The 12,227-nt window shown below is 38.9% G+C and overlaps 1 protein-coding gene across 1 annotated transcript in view; it reads left to right on the top strand.

Moving 5' to 3' along the window:
* The window catches only part of tmem208 (transmembrane protein 208), a 19,421-nt gene continuing 7,194 nt past the window's right edge, over window positions 1-12,227 (top strand). The window contains exons 1-4 of the mRNA XM_034193768.1: window positions 1-191; window positions 6,656-6,751; window positions 6,949-7,008; window positions 10,413-10,549. Of these exons, the coding sequence (XP_034049659.1) occupies window positions 186-191; window positions 6,656-6,751; window positions 6,949-7,008; window positions 10,413-10,549 (299 nt within the window). The 5' untranslated portion in view covers window positions 1-185. The remainder of the gene's footprint in view (window positions 192-6,655; window positions 6,752-6,948; window positions 7,009-10,412; window positions 10,550-12,227) is intronic.

The raw sequence follows: 12,227 nt of genomic DNA on the forward strand, positions 1-12,227 counted from the left end.
GTATTGATGACATTTTGTTGCGCCGGAAATAAAGATCCAAATGCTGATGTGTTAATCGCAGTGCGGCAGCGTTTATTAGTTTATTTTATTTTATTTATTTTTTTTTACACCGTCATTTAGATCGACTGGCTGTGGTGTTTTAGGCTCTATGTGAGACGGATAAGCAGAAGAGAGCCGGATAGCGAATGGCGGTGAGTGACACAGCTGGACTTTTGTCGAGCCTGTGTAAGAATCTGTGCTAACAGTAGCGACGTGACAAATAAATACAATGTACTCTTATCAACGTGAACAGTTTATTATAAACTAGGCTTTTTCTGAAGTATATGATAGCTTAGTGGCAATTTTGAAGCTGTTAATTATATTTGAAATGAAACACTTTGTATTCATATGTGATTGGACTGGGCGGGAAATAAAAACTAAATGTCTTTGAATGAATGAATTTATTTACTCGGTGCACAGACTCAACAATAGCAAAAAACGCATGAATAGGACAATTTAACAGTGAACCAGTGTGACCAAAAGGGTGTGGGCAGAAGCTCCACACCCTTTAGATCCAGACCCACAAAGATGACCGTCTGGTTATATGATTGTATTGTTTCGAGCTTACATCTGCACAGGTCAGGGTTTAGAAGATGAGTAAAATTCATGTAATATTTCCAGCAACAAGAATTGCTTATGAAATGTGTCCCACTTCACATCTGAAACATCAACCTTTTTTTTTTTAAAAAAAAATATTATTATAAGAACTGAACTGACTTGGGTAAGTAAAGGCACCATGACACTTGCACGAATTTGCCGCCACGCTATATAAAATAAGCCTGTGCCATATCATTTCATAGCCGATGACAGATTTGCTCTCAGAACTTGGCTGATGAAACCATTCTCTCATCACTCCCAGAATCACAGAGAAATTATCTATGAATGAATAAATTTTATTCTTCACACACACATACTTAACAAAAGAATCTCTCATAATACAAAATAAAACAAAAACAAAGAAAAATGCAAACAATTTCCCAGTTTTGTGCGGCAGTTGCTATATACACATATATGTACACCCATACAACAAATACCAAAAAATAAAAAAAGGCAAGAAAGACAAGCAGAGACAATATAGATTGAGTCAAAGAAAATATCTGAACACAGCAGAACACACAGCAGTATAACATACAGAAAAATATAAGAACAGTAAGTCAGTTAACCTAATTTATCATACTATAATGAGAAATTATATTGTTTTTATAAAGTCTTTTCAAGCCAGCCAAAGTACCAGATAATTTAATACTATCAGAACAGTTATTACAGATTTTAACACCTTTTACGGAGATGCAGTGACTTTTTACAGTAGTTTGAATCTTTAGGCTGTCAAATACTAATGTTCATCTCAGGTGATAACAGAGGACTCCCTCATTTATACAGTTCCTGGACATGCTGAGGCAAGAGTTTAACTTTATACATGGTCTGTATCATAAAATAATCAGCCAAGTCCCAAAATTTCAAAATGTGTAAGCAAGCAGACAGTGGGTTTGTTGGCTCACGATATGGTTTTTTACTTATAACTCTTAGAGCTTTCTTTTGTAACAGAAATATTGGGTTTGTGTTTGTTTTATGTGTTTCTCCAAACCTCAATGCAGTAAGTCATATATAGGACAAGCAATGAATGATACATCATAACCAATGAATGATGGGAGAGGACGTATTGTGCTTTATATAGAATTGCAGTAACTTTTGACATTTTGGGTTTAATGTAATTTATGAGTTTTCCAACTTAATTTATCATCGATTAAACACTCCAAGAAACTTGGTTTCGGTTACTATTTCAATTCAGCATCATTCAATAATAGGTGTCTACTTACGTTCCTGGGCTTATTTCCGAATACAATACATTTTGTTTTACCCAAATGAAGCGATAATTTATTTGAATCAAACCAGTATTTAAATTTTTGCACTTCCCTCTCCATCATGTCCAGGAGCTGTCACAAATGATCCCCACTACCAAACACAGTCACATCATCAGCAAACAAAATACATCTTACAGACTTGGAAACCAAACCTATATCACTGATATACAACAGAAACGGGAACGGCTCAAGGACTGAATCCTTGTACCCTTGCACCCTTTCATTGAAGCTTTTTACTGTGCCTGAGCACGATTTTCCCTACTCCCCTGCAAGTCAGTGGAGGAGTGGGGCCAGAGCAAGTTCATGTCATCACAGTGTGACTATTTATTTATTTATTTATTGAGAGAGAGCGAGAGAGAGAGAGAGAGTGTGTACTTTTGAGATTTGCCATATTTGGATGAGATTCATTTTATACTGGATGGCAGAGTAATGTAATGTTTATGGCCGATTTGCATGCAAAAGGAAAGCGTAACAGAAATGGGAGTGGCTACTCAATAAGCAGGTGTGATACAACATTGTCACCCAAAAAAAAAAATTACTAGGCTTCTGCAGCATGCGCTCTGTGTACCCAAAGCAGAGCACCTGTTTTGAACACCTCTCATATAAGCACAAAAATGTTTCCCATCCCACTGATTTTGGGTTTAATGTATCTGTTAGAGCCCAACCGATATATCGGCCGGCCAATATAAGCGCTTTTCAAAGTACTCACTATCGGCTGAAATTTTGCCGATAGAACGCCGATAATTTCTCATAAACAGAACAGTTACTGAAATAATGTTTGTGTCGGCAATGTAAAATGTCCTTGCACTGTTTGTCCAGTAGATGGAGCTCTGACTCCATTCAACTGAGTGCTGCTTACACCCCTGCTTAAATGTGTTCATCACCCGCCCCGGTAGTTCGCTGTCACACTGCACTGATCGGCTGACAAAAGCATACAAGTAAGTTTGTAAGGATGTTGTTTGTAATAACTTTGCGATTACATTCACCCTACATTTCTCCCGTTTCAGTTCAACTCAGTTTGATGAACTCAGTTTATGTAGTAATGTGTCAAATGTGCTTCATTGCGTCGGTCACACTTTTTATTAAGCTCACTTTGTGTTGACCTTATTTCTAGCACGAAAAACTTTCGTTTACTGCTAAGAGCAGTGGTGGGCACACTTCCGATAATCCGATAACAGATAATTATCAAAGATAATGTTTTCATTATCGGATTATCTTTTTAGATAACTTTAAAAACCATTATCGGACTAATTATCTTCCAATAAATTGTCGTCCGATAACTTTTAGACCGATAACGTAGTAAACTGAAACAAGCTGAACACTGGCAAACATTTTTGAAATTTAAAATCAGTTGAGACCTACCTGTTAAAAGTTTCCTAAGAGATGTGTAGTTCCACTCTCTGCAAACAGAAGAAAGCTGCTTTCAGAAGAAACCACTCTATCCTCTGCAGGCAAAGGAGAACTGTTCACAAAAAAAAAAAACATTTTCTGTAACACCATACTGATACACTGGCAATATCACCAAGTCATCCAGAGGCATACATTTTTAACTTATGGTTCAAATTTTAACCAAACTAATTTTGGACAAGTTATTTAAAATTACTGTCATGTCTGAAGTTTTATAAAGTGAAAATATCAGATATATGTTTTAGTTTTAAAGTAATGTGCTAATTTTTAAGGTTTTAGTGTGGACATGCTATGCCCAGCAGTGCATTATGGGTAGGCTAGAGTAATCTCAGTATGTTCACGACAGGACACATGCATTTCAGACACTCTGTTCAGGCTCCACGGACAGCAGCATTAAACTCTAGTGCCTAAAACTCTCGTGAATATATTCTCTGGGTTTATAGACATTATTGTATTTGCGTTTGTTAAATTCCACGCATCTTAAATGTAGCAGACACAATTTATCTAGATTTTTGTTTTGGCAAGTTTTCAAGGCCTCTACTGCCATCTACTGGCCAGTAGTGTTCATGGCAGTATTCGCCCCAAGTACTATGCGTCTGGGCACCAGTAGATGGCAGTGTTGTACTTATTTTGACCCCAGTTATATCAGATGGTTGTCAAATCAACTTTTTGGATTTGCAAATGGCTTTTTTTATTTTTTATTAAAGAAATTAAGTTTAAAAACAAAACAACAACAAAAAAAACATTACAAGACAGCTCTGTGGTGTTTGCACATGCACAGTGTGAGCCGTTGGACGCTTGTAGCTCTTCAGCAGCAGGATACAGAATAATATCAAACAGGTTTGATTTTCATTGGACCATATGATCGGCGATCAGGAGGTGGTCGTGAGATGTTAAACGCAGCTTGTTACTCCATGTACAATACACGATGCAGGACGCGCGATTAACCTGAAACTCGGTACAAAAAATTCTCGCACAAATGAAAAATCATCTGAAAAAGGGCCAAAACTCGCACAGTGTAAAGCCAACATTTATATGTCAAGACAATACTGAGTGCACGTTTTACAACATCATAAAACGTGCGCACAGCACTAATAAAATGAGCGCACATTGCCTCCACATGCAAAACATTTTGCGATTACACTTCCACGGCTCCGTCAAAATGCCTCTTTTTACAAATAAAAGGAATATTTTACAAAAGCACATTTATCTGCAAACACCAACACACAACACACATCACATTAACGTGTTGGTTTATATAATGAATGACTGAACCAATCAGTGTTTAGCAGAAGAGGCACATTTTACCCAGAATCCTTTGCGATCTGTCTGTTTGTTACAAAACCTCAGAATTAGTGCATTATTCAACATTAAAAGATATATGTTATATTTTAACTATCTACAAATGACAGAATTGACATTAATGGAGTTAATCTATCAGTATTCACACAAAACCATAAGTCAGTATGACTTTATTTTTCAAGACCTCCGCCTGACCGGAGTATTGTAATTGGGTAGAGAGCTGGCTTTGTGGCTGCTCTGCTTCTGTGCTGTAGCTGTGTAGCTTCCAGCCGGGGCAGCATGTTCAAACATAGAAGTACTGGTTCATTGTTTGGGTCTTTTGTCGCTTTTGATGCTTCCAAAAGCGATGATGGTGTTAAAACTCAAATTCAGCTTGTTAGTAGTTGTAAATGTACCAGAGACAGTACTGGAATTTATCGGTTATCTGTAACTTACGATAAATTTTTGGGTGGTTTATCGGTTTATCTTTATCAAAGATAACTTTTCAGTTATCTGATTATTTGTTATCGAAGTTAATTTTTTGGTTATCTGTGCCCACCACTGGCTAAGAGGTTGAAACATTCAGATTCACTGGTTGTCCGGAAGGGTTCTGGGAATTACTGCGGCTGGGACCAAGCTTTACTAAATTGTAAATAACTTTTTAATGATATGAGATAGAAACTTACTTTTTTTGCTGAAAAGTTAACTCCGCGGACTTTTGATCCACCGTCGGCCATCTTGGTACTCCTCATGGAAGATGTGTGATGACGTGCGCAATGTGAGTGTCCAATCGGAATTGGTTCTCCGTCACATGGTTTTCCAAAATCCAATCTTAGGGCAGATTTACCTCACGTGAAGTGAAGCAAAGATCATTTTCAGGAGTGATATCTTACTAGTTGGCCCGTTTCAATAGCCCCCTAACTGCTCCAATTGCATTTTTGCATTTTTTTGAACTTGAAAATTCTTTGTTATAAAGTTAATCAATATGAGGACAAAGCTTCAGCTTTTAGCTCATACCTTTTTTGTTAAGGGTCCAAAAAAGAACATTTTATTCATTTAAAAAAAAAAAAAACAATATTGGCTGATTTATCGGCTATCGACAAATCAGCCGATTTATAGATTATCAGCATTTTTTTCATCCAGATATTGTTATCGGCATCGGCCTCAAAAAATCCATATCGGTCGGGTTCTAGTATCTGTACTCAGAGCTGTGCTCATTGCATTGCACCTTGTACACGTCCCAGTGCAGGTGACTGAAACATGCACAGTGTATCTTCCAAATGCTTGTTTACACAGCTCCATGTTTGAGATAAATGGTGGAAAACATCTTTGCCACAGAGTATTGGTGATGCATGTGTTCATTTTGGATGACTATAACCTGATGTCATTTCTACAGATTATTTTACAGAATGTAAAGGGGGCTGGAAGCTTTACTGACATTGGACTTGTAAAATATCATTAAGCAACTGTGGTGACAAGTACTTTGCCTCACCTCCCCATATAAAGCCTGTCCCATTCAAATAAATTGTACAGTAAGGGGTTCATCAATCAGTTATGCTCCACGCATGAAAATATTTTTATAGATGATGATATTTTACAGCTTGACTCGATGACAACAATTAATGCTTAGCAATAAGTTATGAAACTAGACCTGTTTTTCACCCAAATGTTCTCGAATTGAAGATTGTATTGTCCAAACACTAATAATGATATCGGTAGTAAATCTACAGTCACATTATCTGCGACAGACAGTGAGGGACAGAGGCAAAGTGTCGACTTGCCATTTTCAATCAGAGTGGGTATTGTGCAGTCGCAAGAGACAACAAATGGTCGCTCTGCCACCAGCTAGGTGGCGTCAAAACAGTCTTCAAGACCAAGACCACGTCTTCAGTTTGGCCCAAGCACCACATAGAACATTCACACTTGTCAAACGAACTGAACTTTGGCGGCCAGATGTGCTCCGTCAAGGTGCTGGTTTCCTAATGCGGTATACCCTTACTCTGTTAAAAATGTGTATTTGTTTGAGTTTGTATGAGTGGATCTGATATTGCTGATTGTCCCAACAGCCCAAAGGTAAAGTCGGCACAAAGGGCAAGAAGCAGATCTATGAGGAAAATGAGGCGACGCTAAAGTTCTACACAAGAGTCATCTTGGGAGCAAATGTAAGAATCCTGCCAGCATTTTTGTTGTATGTCATATAAGTGAAAAGAAATGAATAAATGCCATTACGACGACAGGACTGCAACCTTTCATTGAGATTTTAGTCCATGGTCTGGTTGTTCTAGGTTCTATTTGAAAATAATTCCATTGTAAAAGGTTTACTTATATCAATCTCCAATATGTTTTTCTTTTTCCACAGGCAATATATGCTGCTGTAAATTTTTTGTTTTTCTACAGCTCATCTACATTTTGGACATGGGTGAGTGTGTTTACAAGAATATTGGGTGAAAACTCAAGATTTGTTCATTAAATTTTTACAACTGATATTATTTTTGCTGCTGACTCAGAAGTAGGTATTTGTAATCACCTTTGTTTGGTTGTCTGTCTGACAAAGAAATCTTTTTTTTATTTTTTTTTTGAGTAGTTTTTGGACTACTCTTAAAAAAAAAAAAAAAAAAAAAAAAAAAAAAAAAAAATCATGTTCAGTGATTTGAAGATGTTTTGCTTATCTGTGAATTATCTAAAGCAGAGTCGCTGAAAAAAATGATTTGAATGTTCCATATTAAATCATGAATATATTTATGCAACCATTATTTTGTGTTTTGTATTTTTGTTTTATTTGGATAATATAGCTTTAATTTTAGATTTTTTTTTTTTTTGTAAAGCAGATCAGTTTTAGAGGGTTTATCCAAGACACCCTCCTTTAAAGTAAAGTGAGGGAAATCCTTGGCCCATATGCCACCCTGTATGGGGCCATTATTGTAGCAAATGTATTTGCAAATACGTATTGTCGTGTGTGTGTGTGTGTGTGTGTGTGTGTGTGTGTGTGTGTGTGTGTGTGTGTGTAAACAGATCCACAAATGCGTATAGCAGTGTGTGTGTGTGTGTGTAAACAGATCCACAAATGCGTATAGCAGTGTGTGTGTGTGTGTGTAAACAGATCCACAAATGCGTATAGCAGTGTGTGTGTGTGTGTGTAAACAGATCCACAAATGCGTATAGCAGTGTGTGTGTGTGTGTGTAAACAGATCCACAAATGCGTATAGCAGTGTGTGTGTGTGTGTAAACAGATCCACAAATGCGTATAGCAGTGTGTGCGTGTATATCCATGTCTGTGAAGATCGGGCCACTCGATTGGACGTGTTCTTACATGTGACTTTTGCTACAGTTCTGCCGCGTTATATCTGTAAATCCGTGCAGCGGTGTGTGTGTGTGTGTGTGTGTGTGTGTGTGTGTGTGTGTGTGTGTGTGTGTGTGTGTGTGTGTGTGTGTGTGTGTGTGTGTGTGTGTGTGTGGAGACTTGTCTGTGCGCCTCCACCAGATCAAAATATAAATACAAATGTGTATTTTGATCTCTTCGAGGGACCAGCCAGGCTTAAAAGGACAGCGATGAGCAACTTCATTGGCGCTTGCGCCCTCTGGTGGAGGAACACAGACAAGTCTTCACACACACAAATCGCTGCACGCATTTACAAATCTAATGCGGCAGAACTGTAGCAAAATTCATGTTTAAGAACACATCCAATCGAGTGGCCCGATTTTCACAGACACACGGATATACACACACAGATCAAAATATGCACACACAGATTGCTATACGCTATTGTGGATCTGTGTATACATACACAGATCAAAATATGCATTTGCAAATACTTTTGCTACAATAATGGCCCCATAACCCTGCCACTAAGTTTCAAGAAAATCTGTTGAATAGTTTTGCATACTACTGCTTCAAAAAAAAAAAAAAATAGTAAAGATAAAATGGAAAAAAGGGCATCTATATAGTGCTAATATCTAAGAACAGGTGTGATTTGCTCTTAGTGCTAGTCTAGTATTTCAGAGGCTATGCATATTCCCAACATTTTTTCATGTCACAGTCTTATTGAGACAGTTGTTTTATTAGTTGTATAGTTAATAAGTAGACTGTCTGCCACTTGAAAATAAAGATATATATATATATATTTGCATGGCCTTGCATGGCTGACGTCATACTTGACCAGTCGTTCTCACTGTGTTTTGTACAGTAACACTACCTCTAACCTTAGTGACATGAAATTTGGGGTTCCACAGGGGTCTGTCTTAGGCTCCCTGCTTTTCTCCCTTTATATAGCACCCCTTGGGCACATATTGCGGCGTTTTGGGATTACCTTTCACTGCTATGCAGATGATACTCAGTTATACATGCCAATAACTGCTGGCAATCTCGTTCACATAAAATCCTTAGAAGATTGCCTTGCAGCAGTGAGAAGTTGGATGTCTAGAAACTTCCTACTTTTAAACTCTGATAAGATAAAACTGAAATGATGTTTCTTGGTCCAGCGAGACATCGGCATTAATTTGACCAGTTAATGCTCAGCCTCGGCTTGTGTGTCATACATCACACTGACAAAGCGAGGAACCTTGGGGTAATTTTTGATCCTTCGTTGTCCTTTGGCCTCCACATTAGAAATATTAATAGGACTGCTTTCGTCCACCTGCGAAATATAGCGAAGATTCGTCCTATCCTGTCTATGGCTGATGCTGAGACCCTGATCCATGCATTTATCTCTTCTAGATTGGACTACTGCAATGTTCTATCTTCTGGTTTACTGCAGTCTATCATTAGGGGTCTCCAATTGGTTCAAAATGCTGCAGCCAGACTTTTGACACGAAGCAGAAACTTCGACCACATTACACCCATTTTGGCATCCCTTCTCTGGTTTCCTGTCCCAGTGAGATCAGATTTAAGGTTCTGCTACTAACCTATAAAATTATTCATGGACTGGCACCCTCCTACCTAGCTGACCTAATTAAACCTTACGCACCGGCCCGGGTTTTACGTTCTCAGGGTGCAGGACTACTTTGTGTCCCTAAGGTTAATAAGAAGTCTGCGGGTCACAGAGCTTTCTCTTATCGTGCCCCTGTTCTGTGGAATGATCTCCCTGCGTCAATAAAACAGTCAGATTCTGTGGAGACTTTCAAGTCCAGACTTAAGATGCACTTATTTTCCCTTTCATATGGCTAGCATACTGGTACAGTTTTGTTTTACGCTTTTTACTCTTTTAATTCATTTTATTAGTAATTGGAGCGGGCCGCGGCCTCAACTTTACCTAAATTCTGGGTCTTTTAGTGAAGTTTAGGGCTAGTGGCCGGCGATCACCTTAGTATTTCTCTGTTTTTCTTGTTGTTTAATGCTGACAAATTATACAGTATTTCTTGTCTTTCTGATGCCTGATTCTGTTTTTTCTCTCTGTTTAAGGTGCAGCTCCATCCAGAGATGGGAGTTGTGTTTGTGTTGGCGATCCTCCTGTCCTGTGCGCCAATAGCATTTCTTGTATATTCGTCCGTGAATTGTTCTGTAATTTATGTTTTGTAGCATGGCCCAAGCAGAGGGTCACCCCTTTGAGTCTGGTCTGCTTGAGGTTTCTTCCTCAGAGGGAGTTTTTCCTTACCACTTTTGCTCTGGGGATTGGTAAGGTTAGACCTTACCTGTGTGAAGCGCTTTGAGGCAGCTCTGTTGTGATTTGGCGCTATATAAATGAAAATAAATTGAAATTGAAACATATTGGGGCGGATACTCTGGATCAGATGGTTAGAAATCTGTTTCCACAGTTGTCATTTCCAAATAAACAACACAGGTGGGGAAGGTTTCTGTCTGTCAGATAACCTCTTGTCTTCTTGTAGCTGTTGCTTCTGTTCGCACTGGCCGTGTATGTTGGGAGTTATCGCTCCATGTCTGCCATGGCCAAGCCAGCGTTTACTGAAGATGGAAGTCTGCTGGATGGTGGAATAGATTTAAACATGGAGCAGGGAATGGCAGAGTAAGTAACTGGCAAAGCAAGAATCACACTTAAATACAACGGGTACAATATGTCTTACCTGCACCTTGTTAAACAGTGAGGCAGGTTAACACAATGCATAATTGCTATCATCTTAAACATCTTGAAATTAAAGTGCATATAATGAGGATAAAATGAGCAACTCCGATGGAACAGCTCAACAAAAAAATTACCGTTGTTTTGCTGATGCTATATACCACGTACATGCCTCCCAACTGGTGGACATGTTTGGGCTTCTTGCACAGAATGATCATCACATGCATGATAGCTGTTATTTGCAGGTATGGTTTTTAGGTTACATGGGTTGTCATTTAGGTCTGGTGACCACCAAGGTCACCACTGCTTGTTCAACAAATTGTGTAAATGGATAGTTGCTGCATGCACATCTGATCAGAAGAGACACACAAACAAAACAAGCAGAAAATATCCAGCTAATGCTGATATACGAGGTCTGTCCAAAAAGTATCAGACCTTTTTATTTTTTTCAAAAACCTTATGGATTTGAATCACGTGTGCTTGCATGAGCCAAGCTTGAACCTTCATGCGCATGCGTGATTTTTTTCACGCCCGTCGGTTGCATCATTAGCCTATGAGCAGGCTTTGTGTGAGCACTGGTCCTCCCCTCTCGTTGGATTTTCATTGCGAGGTGGAACGATTTGGAGCTTTGCTGCATCAAATTTTTCCAGAAACTGTGAGAGGCAGCCAGGTGGAAACCATTCAGAAGATTCAGACGGCTTTCGGTGACGATCCTATGGGCATCACACAGATTAAGGAGTGTTACAACCGGTTTAAAGACGGCGCACAATGGCGGAGGGTGCGCCGCGCTCCGAGCGGCCATCGACAGGCTGAAACGACCAGATCATTTCCAAAGTGAATGCTGTGTTGATCCGGGACGTCGTCTGACTACCAGAGAAATTGCAGAAGAGGTGGACATCAGCACTTTTTCGGCACATTCCACTGTTACAGGAGATTTTGTAATGAAAGACGTGCGGAAGTTGGAAGTCTCACAGGACATGTTGTGACATGTAGAGCTCTTACACAATTCCTCGGATACTCACTCGACTGAAAAGCCACCGAAAGCCGTTTGAATCTTCCGAATGGTTTCCACCTGGCTGTCTCTCACAGTTTATGGAAAAATTTGATTCAGCGCTGCTCCAATCGTTCAGACATTTTCCTCGCAATGAAAATCCAACGAGGGGGGGAGGACCAGTGCTCACTCAAAGCCTACTCACAGGCGAATGACGCAACCGACAGGCGTGAAAAAACTCACGCATGCACACGAAGGTTCAAGGTTGGCTCATGCAAGCACACGTGATTCAAATCCATAAGGTTTTTGAAAAAAATAAAAAGGTCTGATACTTTTTGGACAGACCTCGTACATGGCTTACCCACTCAGCTTTAAAAGCTGTTTACCTAAATCAAAATTTAGGCATGTTTACATGGACACTGTGCAATGGACTGATCTCCTATTTTTTTTAGTTGTTTATTACTTGATTTATTTTTTGACTACCTTTTTAGCCTTTTATCATATTTTTAATATTTGTAATATTTTATCATCATTATCATTATATTTTTGATCAGGATATGTCATTCAAAGCGCATATTAAACAAATATGTAGGACTGCTTTTTTGCATTTACGCAATATCTCTAAAATCAGAA

The sequence above is a fragment of the Thalassophryne amazonica genome, chromosome 2 (assembly GCF_902500255.1).
Source record: "Thalassophryne amazonica chromosome 2, fThaAma1.1, whole genome shotgun sequence".
NCBI classification, from domain to species: domain Eukaryota; kingdom Metazoa; phylum Chordata; class Actinopteri; order Batrachoidiformes; family Batrachoididae; genus Thalassophryne; species Thalassophryne amazonica.